This window comes from Akebia trifoliata, chromosome 11 (genome assembly GCF_017979445.1).
Source record: "Akebia trifoliata isolate Shusen 1 chromosome 11, ASM1797944v1, whole genome shotgun sequence".
Classification (NCBI taxonomy): Eukaryota; Viridiplantae; Streptophyta; class Magnoliopsida; order Ranunculales; family Lardizabalaceae; genus Akebia; species Akebia trifoliata.
Genome location: NC_141385.1, coordinates 778,158 through 798,882, shown reverse-complemented (window position 1 = coordinate 798,882; position 20,725 = coordinate 778,158). Strand labels below are relative to the sequence as shown.

The 20,725-nt window shown below is 35.8% G+C and overlaps 2 protein-coding genes across 2 annotated transcripts; both read right to left on the bottom strand.

The window, feature by feature from the left end:
• Positions 1-1,787: 1,787 nt before the first annotated feature.
• On the bottom strand, positions 1,788-10,360 carry LOC147390139 (uncharacterized). Its single transcript, XM_086459223.1, has 8 exons — positions 10,205-10,360; positions 9,515-10,078; positions 6,993-7,362; positions 4,496-5,838; positions 4,134-4,247; positions 3,838-3,992; positions 2,668-2,762; positions 1,788-2,002 (listed from the first exon to the last, which is right to left on the bottom strand). Exons 2-7 carry the CDS (start codon positions 9,905-9,907, stop codon positions 2,714-2,716), a joined length of 2,424 nt encoding a protein of 807 aa, XP_086315349.1. The 5' UTR covers positions 9,908-10,078; positions 10,205-10,360; the 3' UTR covers positions 1,788-2,002; positions 2,668-2,713.
• A 3,203-nt stretch (positions 10,361-13,563) lies between these two features.
• On the bottom strand, positions 13,564-17,284 carry CPZ (Metallo-hydrolase/oxidoreductase superfamily protein). The gene is made up of 8 exons (XM_086460220.1): positions 16,765-17,284; positions 15,248-15,410; positions 15,086-15,156; positions 14,890-14,985; positions 14,617-14,730; positions 14,325-14,393; positions 14,036-14,110; positions 13,564-13,740 (listed from the first exon to the last, which is right to left on the bottom strand). Exons 1-8 carry the CDS (start codon positions 17,173-17,175, stop codon positions 13,651-13,653), a joined length of 1,089 nt encoding a protein of 362 aa, XP_086316346.1. The 5' UTR covers positions 17,176-17,284; the 3' UTR covers positions 13,564-13,650.
• Positions 17,285-20,725: the final 3,441 nt, after the last annotated feature.

Below are 20,725 nucleotides of genomic sequence, written 5' to 3'. Positions count from 1 at the left end.
TTCTAAATTCAATATTCCGTTACCAATTTTCTGAGGAATTCATACGGAGCCTCTACATATATCGTTTACATTATATATTCCAAATTTCTGTTCTTTAAATATCAATCGAGACCAAGATGATTCCCCTACTATTCAGTAGTTTGTTCAGGAGCTTTCTGCCTTTCAATAGGATCATAAGGACACAAGTCACATAAATACTGTATTTTTTTTTTTTTTATGCAAGTCCATTTTACCAAGGGATATCTATGATATGATTCGTTTGATATTTTTGTTAATAATTAAAATATTTTTGAAATATTCCAAAATATTCAAATCACACTAAATGGCAACTTAGTGAGGGAAACCAAAGAAGGTGAAAAAAGAAAAACTCTCTGATTTGATCACCTTGTGACACTCAAAAACATGATCCGATGCAATAGAGTTGTAGGGGACAAATATATATTTTACCATTGAATTTTATTTTTAAATTTGGGTGTCCGGTTGCCATTCATTTTCAACACCTTGGATCAAGTTCGAAAAATAATATATATATAATTTTATTTATGAGATAGAGGCTCTCATCACCAAAGTGTAGGCAGAGTTGGGGTAGTACCCCTATCCTTTGTGAGCCAAGATCAAAGCATCGTTTGCAGATTATTGGAAAAACAATTCTAGGTATTTTATATTTATCATTTATTTTTTATTTATAATTTTGTTCAAGATCAAATCCTAGATCCATGCTTATTTAGATGAACTTTACAACATTTCAAACCCAATAAGTGGTGAGAATCCATAGGTTGTGTGTTCGATACCCAATATGAACAATATTTCCAAGGAACCACCCATGAGAGCATTCCTTCACTTACCTGGTGTGTGCTGCCGTTACACATGCATAGGGGAGGATCTTGTATGCCTTGGTTTCGACCATAGCTCATTTAGTCCCCCTAGTTGGACGTAAGTCTAGACACCCCGTTATCAAAATAATAATAATAGTAACTGTACATTATGTATACATTTCAAAAGCTAATAATAATAACAACTCTACATTATGTATAAATTTCAAATGCTATTCCATTCGATCTCCATTAGTTTGAAAGTTGGTTGATCAAAATAGACCCGACAACATATTTGATGTGTTCCTTCAAAGATATCTCAACCCATTACTTGTTTTTGTCTAAACGATAAAATATGAGTAATGTACGATTCCTTCTTCGAAGATATCTCAACTCATATATTTTGTCTAAACAGTAATCATACATTACTAGTTTTTTCTAGAAAATCAAGAGGAATCTTTTCTGTCACCTTATATCCAGCAAGTGATTTCCTCTGAAACTATGCTATGGCTTCAACCCATAGCTCTGTTGGCTTGGCACATTGAAAAAAACCCTTGAGGTCGTGGGTTCAAGCCGATCTTACCCATTTAAAAAAACTTAGTAAAATAACAATCAACAATTATTAAATTTTCTCTGCATTCACTTCTAATAGTTCCTCAACATCCTCATTTCTCTTACAATTGAATCTCCGAACATGTTTCTTAATTATCCAACATTCAACTCAAAATTCAAAATCATCATAACTTCTTTCGGATTATAAAAAACGTAAAAGTTAGCATATCTATTGAACGATGCAGATTTATGCATAGGTGGTTGACAATAACCATTTGAGGCCATGGATGTAGAAATAAACCTAGCTGTATTAAACAATTTGCGAGCTGCAACGTAATGTAATCTCTCACATATTTTGCTACAGAAAGAACCCCCCCCCCCCCCCCCCCCCCCTGTTTCAATTATAATTGAAGATAATGTAAATACAGAGGGTTGGAACCTCAAAAAGAAAACCAGATGGATTATAATTAAAATTATAATTGAAGAGATGGATACAAACTGTGATAAAGCTACATGGTGTACAAGAGAAGGCCATCCACAATGCCCTTGTCGTCAAATCCGGGCAGCTCCTGATGCTACGGACTCATTGACATTAACATTAAACAGAGAACTCAGACATGATTCCCCACAAAAAAATCCTGAAAAACAGCAGCAACAGGAAACAAGATGGCACATGAAACACCCACCACGAAGAGTATGATCAAATTGTAAATGTTCTGAGATCACTCAATTAAGTTGATTCAAAACCAACGTAAGGCCACTGAAAAATATGGATACTGCTCCACCACTTCTGTATAATGGCACCATGGAAATCGTCACATACTGATCCTTGGTTTGTTGTTCTGTGTTCTCAAGCCAAATATGTCCAATGCGAATAAACAAAGAACACTTTGTTTTTTTTTTTCATTTTAGATAGTGCTAGTACACATAAATTGTAAGTCAGGACACTTGGCACATAGAGGGTTAGTATCAAGAGTACTCGATGTCTCTAGCAATAACATTGTCGGCCGATTATAAGATGATGGTTATTGAGATCACCAACTAAGTTGATTCTAGGACAACTGAAGTATAGATACCGTCCCACTGCTGCTGTAGATGTTAACTTGTGACTGGATATATCATACCAATACATGTGATTAGATGTACCCTTCTCACAGTACAGAACTACCCTTCTAAGATTTAAATGACTAGCTAATCTTCCCATAAAAGAATAGAGCCAGTCAAAATAAATAAAAAATTTGTTGGAGATGAAGCATTATTAACAAGTAAAATATACACAATATCGCAAAGCACGTCAAATTACCTGTCAAAGAAACTGCAGACAAGATGCCGTTTAAAATGGACATAGACTAATCAGAAACTGGTCGAAAAAGCCCTTTTGATTCATCATAAAACCATCTGCAAAACAAAATCTTTGTCTCAGAAAGAATAATAATAAACATGGAATATATATATATATATATTATATATATATATATATATATATATATATCCTAATGTATCCTAATGTAGTAAGTTAATGAACACCACATGCATGTGATGCAATACAGACATCAAAGCATTGATAATAAATGTAGGCCTTCTGGGAAAAGAAAAATATTAGAGTAACTGAGACCTATGTCTAATCACTTAAATAGATAAATATATCTTTGATTTTTTCCCGATTTCTTAGACACAAAAAAGGTAATGAAACTACTAGTAGACAGCTACATTTGAAACCGTAGAATAGGGCTACATTAGATATGTGATGCAATGCCTAGTAATCTTTCTTCTAGATAACCACCACCCTAATTGCACTTGATGAATGTTTCAGATGTTATCCCAATTTCTTCTCCAGTTAAATCAAACTTACTGCAGGTTTCAACCTCAATGGTATGACCCTGCTGATAGCTTTAAGGAAAATTGAGGATTCCTGCTTAAATGCAAGACGATGATGATATTTACAAGTTCTTCCAATGGGGCTGAGGGTGCCAAAAATAATTTTTGATAACCCAGGGTGTCAAATTTCAATTGGCTCAAGTAAATCCCGTTTTTGGGAATCGACTAATTGCAACCGTTTTCAGCAAAAATAAATAAATAAAATGAAAGAATATATGAATAATCAGTACATATTCATTGATCTTTAGCATCCTGAAATTATGATTATCTGCAATATCGTGCAAACTGAATGGCCAATGCATGGAAAAGACTTGCCAATAGACATCTCTGATGGTCTACTTGACACTATCCCTGCATTACAAGGAAATTCTTGTCCAGGTAGAGAGCAAGTGCTGCCTAACAGGAGAAGTTTGAATATCAAGAAGCCTATTGATATATTTTAGCAAGACTAATCAACATTTTGCAGCCAATCAAATTTTCAGGATCCTCATTCAGGATGCATCCTCAAGTATAAACATTCAAACCATAGTTATATACTCATATGTAACAAGCAACAAAACTGTTGCAATAAAAGCTATGAAAAGGAGAGCCGTACTTGCACAGAAAAACTGGTTGTAACCCATCATTTGCTTCGTTCCGTAAATGAATTTGTCCTTCACTTTCTTCCTTAAACTTGCTTGGAGGAAGAACTTTGCATGGACCTTGAATTGAGTCAGCCCTTACAGTGCTACCATGATTACATTCGTATACCTGATCAGCATAACCAAGAGATATTATGAACTTCAATGTGTAGCAGATAACTTAGTGAATGTACCAATTCAGGAGAGAGATGGTCAGGAGTACAAGAGTACAAAAGTACAAAAGAAAATATCATAATCAATTTCACCACACCTCATTATGTTCAGGAGTGCATGGTCGGCCAACAACCTCTGGCAGGTCACTAGGAAAGTAGCACATATTCACAATAGCCCACTTTGACCCAGTTTTAGTATCCTCCCACAGAGCCTGCAAGAGAAACCCATGAGTTTTTTCTCCTTAAACGAAGCTAACATAATCCATTCAGATTTGCAGATAGTGAATTGGCTTTCAGTGATACAAAGGACAAGAAGGTGATGCCTATGAAACCTTGAATAGGAATTCAGCGCACTTTCAAATCTATGCAAGTAATTGGTGGCCTATGTTGTTATTTCAGTGAGTAATACTTATACAAGGATAAAGCTACAACAATCCAGGAAAATTTAATAATGGCTTGCCTGAAGCTTTGAAGGTCTCAGATTGCCATTGTTAGAATGAAAAAGAGCATGATCTTGCACCTTGTACACCATTCCATTAATGCGACAAGACTTATAAAATGCTTTCTCATCCACAAGTTGAAGTGTATCACCAACCCAATCGACACTATGCAAGCCATCTAATGAAGATCCAATGCAATCCCTCACTCCATTCCTGACATCCGAGGTCCCAGCAGAAACTGTCTGAGCAATATCCTGGCTATCCTTCCTGACATCACAGCTAGGCTTACATTCAGAAGTCTCTTGTGAGTTGCAGGGGGCTTGTGAATTATGACACGTATCAATATGTGTGTCAGATGACTTATCGGCACAAGAGTGACCCAGTTCAAACTTTGGTAATGACTTAGGCTCCGAAATTGATCTCTCTGCGTCACATGGAGATGACTCAGTATTGTGAAATTGTTGCTTAGAATTTTCATTCAGTGTGCCAGAACGAGGAACACAAACTACCCCTGAGGTTTCCTTAGGCAATGACTTGAGCTCAGAGAGAGGGCTGTCATCCATCTTAATTTTGCTTCCTGAGAAATTAGCCCCTTGAACTTCTCTAGTATTTGACGTCTTTAAATCAGAGACTGAGTCAATATGATTTCTGTTACTACGACCAACATGAACAAGATGCAAAGAACCAGGGTTTCCATTAGCTGTTATTTTCTGATGCTTAACCTTTGAATCTAAATTTTCCACCTTTTCCGGAGAAGCCTGAACTCCACCTACATTTGGAGACACCTTTGGTGCACTAATACTTCTTGTAACACGACCATATTTAGGGGGCAAAGGCTTCCCATTGCTTGATATCAAGCACTTAGGGCAGTGCCACTCACCTTTAGGAATGCCCTTTTGATTGTATGACTGAAGGCATTTTAAGTGGACTCCTTTCTCACAAGCATCACAAACAAGTAAACTTTCTATGTCATTGATGGTAACTTTGCATATTTGGCAAGTTAAAGACTTGCTCATGTAATCAGTTGAAGGAGGGGTCCAGTTGGGATGCTCAGGAGGCCTTGGTTGCAAAAACTTATGAACGCTCTTAGAAATGTCATTGTGGTTAGTGTATAATGGTGAACTTTGCCCAAAGTTCAAGACCTGCAAAGGTTGAGGTGCAGTCTGCAGGTTTCCACGTGAAGTTTGATTTACAGAAGGTTTAGAATTCCAATCTCTTGTCGCTTGAACTGCTACTTGGGGTGTACTTATTTCAAGTTTTCCCTCGACCTTATTTGCCTGACCAACTTTAGCTACTCCTCCAGATTGAAGTTGTGGTGAATGAGTTGGAACTTTCTCCATTAAGCGATCACCAGAAGAATTTGCTGCAGATAAATATAATACAATTTAAGAATCCCAAGAACACAACACCAGGTTAAATAATGGGGAGGAGATGAGAGCAAAACAATGAGCTCATTTAGAAATTGCGATATCTAATTTTTTCCAATGATGTCAAAGCCTAGTATACAAAGCACTCAAATGCCAAGAGGTGAATCACTAGAAAACTACCATGCCTAATTACCCCCATGTGACTTCATAGGATAGAAGTTGCATGTAATAGTGTAATACAAAATAAAATAATACTTTTCTTTTTTGGGTTTTCCCTCGTCTTTTTGTCTACACTCAATCCCAAATCAGTTAGAGAGAGACCCTATGGATCTTCTAAGTGGGGACAGGTGAAATAAGGCCTCCCAACGCCAATTCAAAAGGATGTTCAAATTCCTTTCCTCCTTCGGATTTTCTCTCAAAACGCACAAGCACGTCCATGCATCTCCTGGGTAAATTAAATTTATGCTGATTACATTTATTTTAATCCCATTTAAGCCTTGATATGGTCTACATAATAAGTTTTCAAATTTTATAAACTAACTTCAGTGAGTTAGCCACTTATGCCTGTCTAGATTGTATTTGATCACATTAAACGAGCTTTATTTATTTTATTTTTTTCTCATTCTTTAACTATTAGAGATTATCTCCTATATATTTTTTTGAGGATTGTTATATTAATGCAAGCACATTCTTAAAAAAACTAACCACAATATTTTATCAAAATCCAAGGCCAACGGTAGCATGTTAGCCGACCATAATTAACATTAAAACAATTCTTATCAATGAAGGGTGCTTCTTTGTGAAAGATCATGCGTTACTGTCAGAATAGACTTCTTAATCATCAAGAATAGTTTATCAACTACATGGAATATAAATAAGTGCGTGAAGGTAGGGTTTTGATCCCTCATTGATTTTCTTCGTAGAATATTTCCTAGGACCACCTTTCTAATGGGTTGCACAAAATGCATGTGCTCCAAGTGGATATACCTTACTGATACGTTATATTTCCTTTATAAAAAAAAACAACAAAAACAAAACTTAACAACACAAAACAGAAGATATTGCAGGTATTCAGATAATATGTACACAATATAAGTTGTTCTTGCACCAGCTTTGTACCTATAAGCAAATAAAGAAGAACAAACCGCACCTTGAGCTTGGGATGTATGAGCTGCCCCATTTGATCTTCCATCCAACCTGAAATGTGCCGCTTCCATTCGTGATGGTGCTAAGGAAGACAAATCCCTTTCCAAAGGACTGTGATGCAATCCCCTGGAAATAATAGCTGATTGCACTTCATTGGCAGGCAACGGATTCGATGAGGATGTTGAAGCTAGTGCAGTAACATGGACCATTGGTGAATCAACTCCAAAACCTCCTGCAGACACAGTAGCAGGACTTGGCTTGTTTGGTTGGAACCTATGAGCTGCATGTAACAATGTACCATGGTTTTCGGCCTTAGCACCAAAGCTCGCTTGCAACCTTGCAGATTGTGCCGCAAATTTCTTGGATTCTTCTGCCTAGAGAAAGAAATAAGGAGGAACTTAGGTGAAAATAGTGGCATCATAAACAAGGTTTAAATGTTGTACCAAAGGAATGTTTCAGTCAATGAAAAAACTGATACTATATTGACCAAGACATTCCAATAGAATTTGACACATTCCTGAAACATTCAATGTTTCAAGGTCATTGTTTCATATGATCGCATCATTTTCAGCCAATACCCAATATTTTGAACCATGATCATAAAATCTGAGCAAATGATGATATGGAATACATTCTTTCCACATTACCATAAACAAAATAATAATAAATTTGTTTGGACGGGGTGGAGTGGAGAATCTGATCCCAAATCTTTGAGATAAGGCATTGTTGTTGGCCAATAATACATTACAGTTTGTCAGTCAAAACAAAGAATGCCATGTGGCACACTTTTTGAGCCCTCATAGCCCTTTAAAGTTTGCCCCATCCCTTGATGGACCTGCGCAGAAAACCATATTTATAGGTGATTTATATCCATTTGAGATTTTTTTTTTCATCAGAGAATTGGATCCCAATGGTTAGAAACATAAGAAATTTTTTGAAGCCCATGGTGAAAAATGATCGATCCATTTGGTTAGAACGAAACAGCAGAGACGTTGAAGGAAAGGAGAATTCTTTGCAGGTGGTGTTGTTATCTGTTTTGATTGCTTTTCTCTTAGAGTAAGCTTTTTAAGGAGTTTAGAGGTTTCTTCTTTGAGGACTTTTTGTATTGATGGCAGGCTGTTTGTACTGGTTAATTTTTTGTGTTTTCTTTTGCTTTTTTTTTAGGCGGACTCCTTGGCCTCCATTCCATTTTCTTCATTTCAATAAAATTTGCAAAGCCTATGAAAAAAAAAATGATCAATCCAACAGTTAGGAATTACATGCGCAAGCTGATTTGTCATTTGTATGTTCACAAAGGGGGAAGGCAAACATTCATTGAGTCAATGGGCCAAAGATTATTACCTATCAAAAAAAAAAAAAAGGGCCAGAGATTGTGCAACGTGGCACTATTTGGCGTGACCAACATACAAGACATGTATTAGCAACCGCCATCATAGGTTCAGTTTTTCAAAAATATATCACTCAACATATCAAATAAACTATACAAATATTTCAACACATCAAGTGGTTTCATGCCTACCAGCAACAGAGGTGTTTGTGTCTATGTTACATAATATTTTCTTTTGATAGGTTCTATGGTACACAGTCTTTGGGAAATGATGTCCTCGAAAGTAATTGCATTTTGATCACTGCTTCAAAATTACATTGAGAAACAAACTAAAAGAAGTGCCCATTACAGAGGAGAGGGGGTGTGTTCAATAAGTTTTTCTTTTTAGGTTCAATAAGATTGATTTAGACAATATTTTAAAGATCCAACCCCCCAACCTCAAAAGGAATGAATTATATTCCTTCATTCAATTCTATTAAAAGAGTAGCATATGAGTTCTTACATGTAAATAATTTGCGGATCAATCGTACACAAAGTCATTCAAGCCAAAGATATTTTCCACAATGATTGTGGAAATTCCACCTTTAGTGACAAAAAGAAATTGAACTCAAACATTTCAGACCTTATAAATCCCCCCAGATTTTTTCTATCCGTGTCTCATTTCGTTGGTGCTGGGTTTTAACACACAACGGTGAAAATGCCCGAATGTTTGATAACATATTAAATTTAATATTCAGCAATAACACTCGATTTTAGCAACATTACACTTGCTTGCTAAGTCAGTACCTCATATAAATTACCAATTAGACACATGGTCCAAGGAATCTTCGAATATAATCAAGAGTTTTTAACTTGGCTATATGGAAACAAAAATTAAGATTACCACTACAGTCTCACTTGGATGATTTCTGAAAATTTTCAACCATAGTTCAAAACATTGGAGTGTATTGGCTGAGAGTCCAAGACCAATATTGGGAATGTTTCGGTCGAGACAATATTAGTTTTCCTCTTGGTCAAACATTGCATCAGAATTTAAACCTTGATTTCAACAATATCAGATAAATAACTTAGATTCTACAAACATATTATGGAGAATTAAGAGAAACACAACACATCCATGTAGATGATATATTCTTATTGATCCATAAACTTCAAATATAATAACTTCAAGCAATTAAAAACAAGTTTAAACACACTACCTTCCTCATCGTAAGCTGCAACTTCTCAGCAATTGACATCCTTGGAGGTCGAAACCCTAACCTCTGATCTCTCGACCTATTAAGCCCAAGATCCTCAATAATAACCCTAACCGCATCCCTCGGGACAATATCCTTCGGAGCAAACCCTTCACATATTGCCGCCAACTTCTCCCTCGCTTCAACCATGAGTTCTTTCTCCACATCACTCGCACTCTTTCCTCCTCTCATCTTCCCCATCGCCGATAAAACAAGAGCAATCTCCGCAACTCTCTTCATATCTCCACTAGAATTGATTCTCGCCTTCTTCTTCCCCAACTCATCCCCTCCATCGCTCTCTGCCACTCTCTTCTCACCAACCGAAGACACCAAATCCTCAACTCCCTCCGGATCCATCACTCAAGAATCCTTCAAATTTCAAATCCTTCCTTCACCCAAAAAAACTCCTTCGCTCTCATCCGTACGAGTTGTTGAAGAGAAATCCAGAAGAAGAAACCCTAGAATTCTCGACAATCTTCGAATCTCAGTCGTATACAGCCTTGGAGGAGTTGAAATCGAAGGAAAAACCTGCAAAGAAGAGGGGTTAGAGTTAGAACCCATGGGAGAGAGAGAGATGAAACCCTAGGCCTAAGAGAAGAGATAACGAGAGAGAGAGTGGAAGTTTTTTGAAAAACTTAGATCCGTTAATATTACCTTTTTGGCGGGTAATTTGAAGAGATTTTAAGTGAGAGAGAGATAGACTATGTGTGATATGGTGGCGAGTGAGAGAGAGGGAGAGATGGTAACAGAGAGGGAGAGAGAGAAGTATATAGGGATTTTTTTGATAAAATCGTTTGGTTTGGTTTGGGCTTTAAAAGCCGAGTTTTAAATGGGGAGGGGAAGAGCAACTGAGCGAGTCGCCTAAACCCGGTTTATATACCTAGTTAGGTTTTCTTTTCTTTCTTTCTATTTTATGTTTTTTTTTTTTTACTTATCTCCCTATAGAATAAGGTGTATTTGAAATGAGTCCTTGAACATTTGACTTTATCCAGTCACCCAGTTTTCTAAGCTCATTGACCGAATAATGTTCAGCATATCTCATGGTAATAGGTCAATGTGAAATTATTAATTATCCATCACACTGAGTCCACTCAAATCTGAGTCGATTTCTTTTCCTTCTTTCTATTTTATGTTTTTTTTTACTTATCTCCCTACAGAATAAGGTGTATTTGAAATGAGTCCTTGAACATTTGACTCTATCCAGTCACCCAGTTTTCTAAGCTCATTGACCGAATAATGTTCAGCATATCCCCCCATAGTAATAGGTCAATGTGAATTGTCCATCACACTGAGTCCTCTCAAATCTGAGTCGACTTGATCAATATTCTTGAATTCAAGTCAAGTGAATTGAATTTTTATGCAAAATAATTAATTTTTTTAGTGATGAATGAAAAAAAATTTGAATTAAATAAATTTAAATTGCTTACCAATTTGACTTGTTCAAGATGAGGTGACCTGGATGAGTCAATATGGTACCAGTGCGAGGTGTGTAAGGCATGACAAGAGTCACCGTATAATTGATTTTAAAACCATGCCTACTTCTCTATAAACAAAAGCATCAAAGAACAAGTTTTACGATTTTACTAGTCGTTGATTTCAATTATATTTTAAAGAATAATGATTTTTTTGATGCCCCCTCTAACATATGCCCCATCATAGAACCGTAGATCATTTGCATTGAGATATGTAGAATCATAAATCTTTTCTCATTTATCTCGAGGCAAATTATCTACAGTTCTATGATGGGGTCGTATGTTAGAGGATGGCATCAAATTATCACGACTCTTTTTCATAATTAGTTAGGACTATCAATGGATCAAATTAGTATCGCAATCTAAAATATATATATGTGTGTGTGTGTGTGTGTTAGTCCAATATCACTGGATTTAAATCGAGGATTTATGTTTTAATAAGAATCTTATTTCATATCTTATTGGATCTGTTTTTTATCAATCAAGTTGAAATCCAACGTACATCATATTGGATAATATATTGAAAGAAGGTATATATATATATATATTGAAACCGATGTATCTGGACCTCTGGTCCCACTTAAATCATAGCTCAAAATAATTCACTTGGTCACAGAAATCTACAAAATTCTATAGATTTTTCCAACAATATTAACCTAGAATATGTTGTGGATCTAGGGTTATTTATTGTAGATGCATAAATGATATAAATATGGGAACTCTTGATTTACTGTTCTAATTTAATATGGAACTTGATGACATAGTATAAGAAAATTCATTAGTAGGAACAATGGAACTTGATGACATAGTAGAAGAAAATTCATTAGTAGGAACAATTACAGAGCTCTAATCTTGCCCTCTTCCACCCTCTCCTTCCCAAAATACCCTTCAACTGTATATATGATCTTTTCTGGGTGTGTCATACTTATCTTATTTCAATGTAATCCATCTTTATTGGTAGAAAAAATCAAAACAAACAAACAATGCCTATCCACTTATCTTCAATTTTCAATAATACCCTTTCAACTTTATTTTATTATCTCTTCTTCCATTTTTTAACAATATCACTCCAACTTTACTAGTTTTCTCCTATTACACGGGCCCAATCTCAAAGAGGATGTGCTTTCTTAACCTCAATGTATGTAAGAAAAACTCTAAGCCAACTATTAGGGGTAATAATTCTTTACATGATGTGAAAATGATACAAAATAGCAAGTTTGAGCCTAATTGTATTTTGTTTTCAATTGTAATCATGTTGACCCATCTAACTCAATAATTAAGCAAGTCATGTTTGAGTTAGGAACGATAACCCATTTCAATCAGTTTAATTATCTTGTCATTAACACGTCATGTTCATACACATACAACTCACCTATATATAATCTGTTTAAATCAAAAACCATAGGAGGTATCTCAAGTATCAACAACTAATTAAGAGATCTTTATGATAAATAAATAAATCCCTTTTAAGAGTTTCTTCATTTTACTTTTAACAATTATATATATATATATATATATATATATATATATATATATATATATATATATATATATTATATATATATATATATATATTTTCTTCACTTTCGATTATAAATTTATAAACAAGTTAAGCAAGTTTTAATGTCGTGTTTATGTACCATATTAAACTATTTCATTAGTTGGATCAAAGATTCAATGGGGCAACTAAAAGAATTTAAATTAGGAAGGCACCTGAGGGTATGGGTGCGTAAAAGTGGGAGTCAAAAAAAAAATCTTAGGACATAGATCGTTTAATATATCATTTGAAGCCAGTATTTATGGTCTTGACCCTTTTTGGGATGCAACCACTACTTCTACATTGTTTTATGCTTCAGAAGTTATTGATAATTATAACCACAATGTTTAGGGCCTGTTTGTTATAGGTTTTTTCGACGGCTTTTTGGCTTTGAGTTGAAAAAGTTGAAAAAGCATATTTGTTAGTAATGACTTCTGCTTCACAAGCTTTAGCGGGAAGTCAAAAAATTGTGTTTTTGAGAAGCCTTACTGGGGCTGTTTTTGTGTGCAAGCCACCATGAGAGGCTAACAACAAAAAACGTTTGAGGTTGAAATGATGATTTCACCACTCATTCTTCTTAACTCATTGACTAAACAACAAAATCAATTCGACCTCTCTCTCTACTACTTTAACCGCTTCTAAAACAAATAAGATTCTCCTGACACGGCTTCCCAGACTCTGAACTTCTGCTTCTCCTAGACACAGAATCCTGAAGCAGAAGTTGGAAACTGTAACAAACAGACCCTTGATCCTTCAAATTGTTCCAACTATCGGTGGAGTTGGTTCTCAGAGGTAATCTTAAATCTTTGCTTACCATTCCATTTTCTTGTTGGACCCATCGATGTTCACTTGGGTGCTATAGCTGCACGGGTTCTTTAGTTGCCTCGACAGGAACTTGCCTTCCCCTGGATCCCCATTTCCCTTATTTTTTGGTTTATGGTTTTTGCTTCCCTTCCCATGAAGGGCTTTACAGCAACTATGAATTAGTGTGCGAAACCTTGTAGTGGGGACGAGCTATGTGAACTCAATAGGATTACTCAAATACAGTTGCTTACAGAAAAGGGAAAGAAAATTTTGGGGCTGAAATGTTGCTAAGTATACATTGATTTGAAACCTTCTCTTAAAGCAACTACCTTTGCAGACACTTTCGACTGCAGCTTTAATACAGCTTCTGAGATGTCCTGTCATCGAGAACACTACTAGTTAGTAAATCATTGAAAGGATGACTGAAAGTCTACCAAAAGAAGAACAAGTGGTGTTCATGCAAGTCGGTAGAACCACCATTTGATAGGGTCGAATCATTTGCAAAGTCAATATCTACACCAAATTTGATTGGGTAAATTTCATCAAATGGTGTGTTCAACTCAACGGCAAGTGCACAGATGTGGTGACTATAGTTATGAAACACAAGCAAGGGATGTTAGATTTCCCTATTTGAAATATAATCATAGATCATTTAAGCCATTGATTGATCACCTCTGTCTTGTACCGGGATGAGAAATGAGTGAGCAAGATTGCCTTGTTTCGTATCCACTGTGCATGCTCCATGATCTACATTGGTTCAACATTTCAATGTTTCAAAACAACAAATACAACATCAAAATGATAGAATCCCAACACGAGTCATTAAATTGAAAAAAATTCAGAGTTTTTACAAGAAATAGTACTAAAATTGGGATAGTATTGAACCATGATCAGAGTCAAGAGGGCAGCTTAGAAAATAAAACAGATAAATGGAAGTTTTATGATCCAAAGTCTCACAAACCTCAAACAAATGAGTATGTCCATGCTGTCGTGCATGCTCAATGCTGAACCCTTCATCTAGGAAAGTTGCCTGTCAAAAGAAAATTTTATTTGTTAGAAAAGGTCTCAAATCCAAAGCTCAAAGAGACCATCTCGAAATTTAAGTTTCTAACAAATTTTAATGTTATAGATCACAAGTTCAAAATTTATAGAGATAGTTGGAGATTGCAGTTTTACTTTTTCCCTTGTCACAGAATCAGGCTGATTGGGGGTGCCATTAAGATACAATTGCGCAAAAGAGTTTACACTCTTACCTCAGTAATAAGAATTTTTGCTCTCAAGGCATCAGCATTGCGTGGGTTGAGCAAAAAGTCAGACGTTGTATCTCCAGTAAATGCCAACTCTGGGGACAATATAGTGTCTGTAATCTAACAAAGAAACTTTGAAGTCAAATAAATGTTGGAGAACATAGGATCTAGCCTCAACAAGCCAGATACCAATATAAAAAAATCCACTCTTTATAAAACCTTTGAATATACAACCAAAAAAGTCATCATAAACTTAAATAAGTTGGTAAAATTACGAACCTCAACACCTGATTTCTTCAGTTTTTCAATTTGTTTTCCTTTTAAATGGGTGTATTGCTTCTTCAACTTTTTTCGCACAGAGTAAATTACATATCCCTGTACAAGGCAACAAACCACATGAATTGGTACTAGAATATTCCCCAATTGCAAACAGTCTGACTTGATAAAGCCTATAGTCTAACTTGATAAAGCATACCTGACTGGGAATAACATGGTGTGTTTTAAACGGTCTTACAACAAGGTCATTCCGTATTTCATAGGTTTCCCCTGAACTCAAACTTGTTAGTCAAATTCAAAGCGAAAAGACAAAATTGTCATTGAACAAACACATTCACCCAACAAAAAAAAATTTACATACCCACATCCAATGCAACCAAATCAAGTTCCAAGTCCACCTGACTCATGGTCCTATGAATGTCAAATAGCTTCTCCACATCTTCTTTAATGCTTGGCGGCACAAATATTGTTGGAGGTTTTAAGCTGTAAAGCCCACGAGTTGCTACATACATTGGAAGACCACCCTGTAATTGGGTAAGATGAAATCCATCATATCTTCTAGTTTGAAAGGCAACAAACCAAGCTAAGCACAAACCAATTGAACTTGAACAAAACACAAAAGCATTGTTCAAAGCTTAAGTCTCATGCATCATTTAAACTTGAAGTATCATACACACATCAAATCTCATACTATCCTGTTACCAATATGATACATAGGGGCATCATTGTCTCATAGTAGAAAGTTAAATTAATTTCTTTGTACTATAAGTGTTCCAAAAAGGTTGTATTACTTGACTAGGCATCGTATTTTTAGCTTCTCTAACAAAAATGTAATGTGTCATTGTATCCTTGCATGTCAAAGTGCATTGTGATTTTTTCCAATACTTCATAAAATCTCTAAGACATGTTTTGCTCCACTTGATTACCGACATGCTAGATGAACAGATATTAAGCACTACGACGAGCGACTCAAGGTCCAACCAAGTAGATTTACAATCCAATCAATCACCCACCCATGCCGGTATGCTAAATTGGTTCTTGAGCTATAAAACTCTACATCATCCAAATTTGACGGGTGTCACTCTACTATAACTAAAATCCAAATTTCAAAGGTTCCTTATGTGGACCTGTCTCAACTTGAAACATGGTTTTAATTCAACAAATATGAAATAAATAACAACAAATTATAATTATCCACCCATGTCGATCCACTAAATTGGTTCTTGAGCTATAAAACACTACATCGTCCAAATTTGACAGTTTCACTCAACTTTAAGTAAAATCCAAATTTCTAAGGGTTCCTTATCTGGAACTGCCACAACTCGAAACATGGTTTTAATTCAACAAATATGAAGTAAATAACAACAAACTACAGTTATCCACCCATGTCAGTCCGCTAAATTGGTTCTAGAGCTACAAAACACTAAATCATCCTAACTTGATAGTTTCCACTCAAATAAAAGTATAATCCAAATTTCAAAGAGTTCCTGACCAGGACCTGTCCCACTCAAAACATGGTTTTAATTAAAAAAATTGAAATAAATAACAACAAATCACCAATGGGTTACAAATTATAAGAACAATAATTTTATAAACTAATAAATTAACACGGCTCTGTAAATTGGATCTTGAGCTATAAAACACTAAATCATCCTAATTTGACGGTTTCCACACAAATCAAATTATAATCCAAATTTCAAAGGGTTCTTTGACAGGACCTGTCTCGACTCCAAACAAGATTTTGCTTCAACATATTTGAAATAAATAACAACAAACCACCAATGGGTTTCAATTTCTAAGAACAATAATCTTATAAACTAATAAATTACCGTGTTTTTCGTCTACATTTGGTGCAAATAGATTTATGTAAAAGCTTACGATGTGATCAAGATGAGCATGAGTGATGAACAGAAAGTCTTGATGTATAGCTCTGGATGGACACCTCCCGATATCGAAAGCCGCATTCAACCTCGGCACAATAACACAGGTTTCGTGCCCACCAATTGAAATTCCCTCGATTAAATACCCTTCCAAGTCGACACCTTTGCGGTTGATCTCAGCCCTAGCTTTCCTGTACTCCTCCTCTTCCATTGCTCGGTCGACTGCAGAGAGAAATCCAGACCCTTTATAAGCAAGTAAACTACGGCCATGGCTGCCGAATGAAATTTTCTGGCTATTAAGTCTTCGAAGTGTAGATAATGGGGATTTGGAAGGAAATTCAGAAGTTGGTTCGTGTGCTAGAAGGAATGGAGGGATGCTTGAGGTCGATATGCTAAGAGAAATCTGCATTTTTTATGAGAGAGAGACTGAAAAATTCAGATTTTTTTTTGGTGGGTTTTCTCTCACTGCTTCGCTTAATCCATTCTGTTGGATTGGGGTTGGTTTAGAAATCTTTCTCCTGGATTTGTTGTAATAAGCTTAAGAATTTCTATTGCTACTCCCACACCAACATTTCATTATAACATGCTTATTATCATGTTGAATTATCACACACAAAACAAGTATTTTGAATGGGGAGAAATGGTAGGAAGATGAGAAAAAATAAATGAGTTTCTCTCCATTTTCTTATTTGGGTTGTCAAGTGTGGGGAGAGAGGAGAAGAGAAAAACAATAATTTTTCTTTCTCTCCAAAAGTGAAGAGACTTGGAGAGACATGGAGAGAAGCCTTTAAAAATATTTTATAATTCCAACTCTATCTTTAAATCTCTTTTAAGGCATTTAAAATCTCAAAGTTGTCCCAAATTCTCTCTTGTCAATCCAAACATGGTGAAGATAAATTGTGTTTCTCTTCTCTTCTCTTAATGGATTTCTCTTCTCTCAACTTTTCTCAAACCTAACAAAGTGGAATCTTCTGTTAATGTTTTTTCAAGAAGACTTTTGAGAAAGAGGATGAGTAATGAAAGGAGCAAGAGAGATATCTTGAAAACCAAGGTTGAGACTTGGATATGGGGTCTTAATTGGGCTCTTTTGTGTGGTTTATAAGTAGAGATCAAGCCTAGGGTTGAAGATATAGAAACAATAACATTATTTTTTCAAATACTCTTTTTTTGTTACGTTCTTTGCACATCTAAGCTGATTGTGTTGATTTATTCAAGTTCGTTGTAAACTTGTTATTTCTGAGTACACAGTTAGTAGTATTGTGATTGTAGAATCTTGAAAACTAATTGTCAGGCCTTTTGCACCGTGAATACCTTCCTAAAATGGCACGGATTTGAATTTAAGGACAACGACTCCTCCATAGCTCAATCACATCAAAACTTATAATTTATTTTCAATCTCCATATTCTACAATCTATTTTTCATTTATATACAATTATTAATTTCAAGAACACAAAACCTCCAATATCATTTAGTATATGAGCCAATACTATGACCCCCAAAACCCAAGAGTCCAAAAAGAATGACACCACCATGAAATTTGGTACAAACTAGATACATTGAATGTAAGTGGAAAGGACAGCACGAGGTTAGTAAAGAAATGTGTAGACACCCAAATTTGATCGGGCCCTCGACGCAGAATGCCCCAAAAATCACAAAAAATTGGAATGGGCTTTGAGGCCCAAACCTACAAAAATCTAATGACTTTTATCATTTATCTTTCAATAAATGGCCCAAGGCTTCTCACGTGGCCCACGGACCAAATCTCTTCCCATCCTTCTAAACCCAACTTAACTCAATCCATTACCAAAGCCCAAAACCCAAAGTCCAATTCATTACCCAAAGCCCAATTCATTACCCAAATCCAACTCAACCCAATCCAACATCACAATCATCAAGGTGTGACACATGTCATCACCCCATCTCACCTCCCTCATTTAATCAACCAACCAACTCCATTACTTCTCTCCAAAAATTAATTCAACCCATAACCCTACCCTAACATATCCTATCCATTCTCTCAAATCAAACACTTATAACCTATCACCCTCCCCTAATCTACTCCCATCATTCCCTACAAAACCTATCTCTACAATCTACACCTATACCCATCATCTCAAATCAAACACCCATCCTTTCATATCAATTCATCTCAACCTTTCATTTCCACCCACTTTGACACATGTCATCATCTCCCTCACCCTCCCAAAATATCATCAAGCACCTCATTAAATCACTCATTCTCTTAAATCAAACATTATTTAATCACAACTACTACCTTAAACTCACCTCACCAAACACTCAACCCAAATGGGTTGGGTTGGATCCAAACCATTTGGGTCAAAACTCACCCATTTAACCTTCTTACATAAATACCCCTCAAACCCCATCAATTTACACATACCCTTCTCTTAAACCCCACACCATTCTACCACTTATCATTATTTCACCCACTCTACCCCTCAAAATAACTCACAACCTCTATAAAAATCCCATCACTCTCAACTCTCAAGCCTAATGAAAAATCCCACATCCAACCCTCCAAAAGATAAAAAAGAAATCACTCTCTCAACCTTCTCTCTTAACCCTCACTCACCTTACATCTCATAACTCTCAACTCTCCAACTTCTCTCAAACAAATCAAGTAAGGAAAAAGAAGTCAAGGAAGTCAAGGAAGGGTCAAGGTGGGTTTGACAAAAGGAACACCCCCCTCAACTCCCCTCATCTACTCTCCCTTTCTCTACACTTTTGCACACACCACTATGGTCTAAATCACCCAAGGGCCCCTTCTTCATAAGGGTGCCCTCTATGATTTGAACGTATATCGAAAGCCCCTCACACTTGAGGGCACACATCAAATGTTTTTATTTTTATTTTCTTTATTCCAAAAAAAAATCGAATCCGAGGTTACCACCTATGGTGGATGGAGTAGGGTGCCTAACACCTTCCCTACTCTATAAATGGACCCCCTTACCTTAAATCAAAGGTTGGACCATGCACCTTATCCTACGAGAGTCATCAAAAAGGATGTCAAAATGACATATTTTTCAAAAGTACAATTTCGGGTGACCATTCACACCCATTTCCAAAAATGAATGGTGACTACTCCAAAACACCCCAAAGTGGAGGGATGTTTTCGAAATATTGAAAATCCCGTGACCACAAAATGTACTAAAATGAAAACCATCACAAAGTTGCCCATCGTGAATGTTGACCGCTGATCATATGCTATGACCCCAAAGAGATATAGGTTTAACTTTTCGTATACCTAACATGTATATATTTTTTGTGTATTGATTGTGTTTGTATCATATTTGTGTCTTATCTTATTGATTATGATGTTGAGAATGTGATGCTATAGTGCCTATCAAATATTTATGTTGCTCTTTTGGTGAATAAATTTATACCGATCGAGTATGGGAGTGCAAAGTGTACCCTTTTGTAGAAAATATTTGATTTTTCCAACCCAAAATATCCATCATTTTTTATTGAAAATTTTATTTAAATGACCCTCACAGAAGGGTATTTCTAAATAGTCCCTAAATTTTCGACGATAGCTTGGCGAGATTTAGAAATTTTTTTCTTTCTAAATGGTCCCTGGACCTCATCTCCTACGTTTCTTGTGATCGAATGCCCTAACCGTTCAAACTCATCATTTTCATCCAAAAAATGGAATTTTGACATTTCAATCGAGTTTCAAATACTCCATTCCATCAAAAAGGATTTAAGAAAGAAGAAGAAGAAGTCATTTTCAAGGGATTTTTTCTCTCATTTATTTTCTTACTTTTTGGATGAAAATCGATAAAAAAAAATGGTTCTTTTGATTTAAAATCATTTAAATAAGTCGTTATCTCAAGTTTTTAGTTGATCTTTTCATGTCTTTTAGTTGGAGAAACTCGAAAATTGAAAATGGGTGGATTTTATCAGTGTCAAATTCGACATTTGATAGTAAAAATTGTGA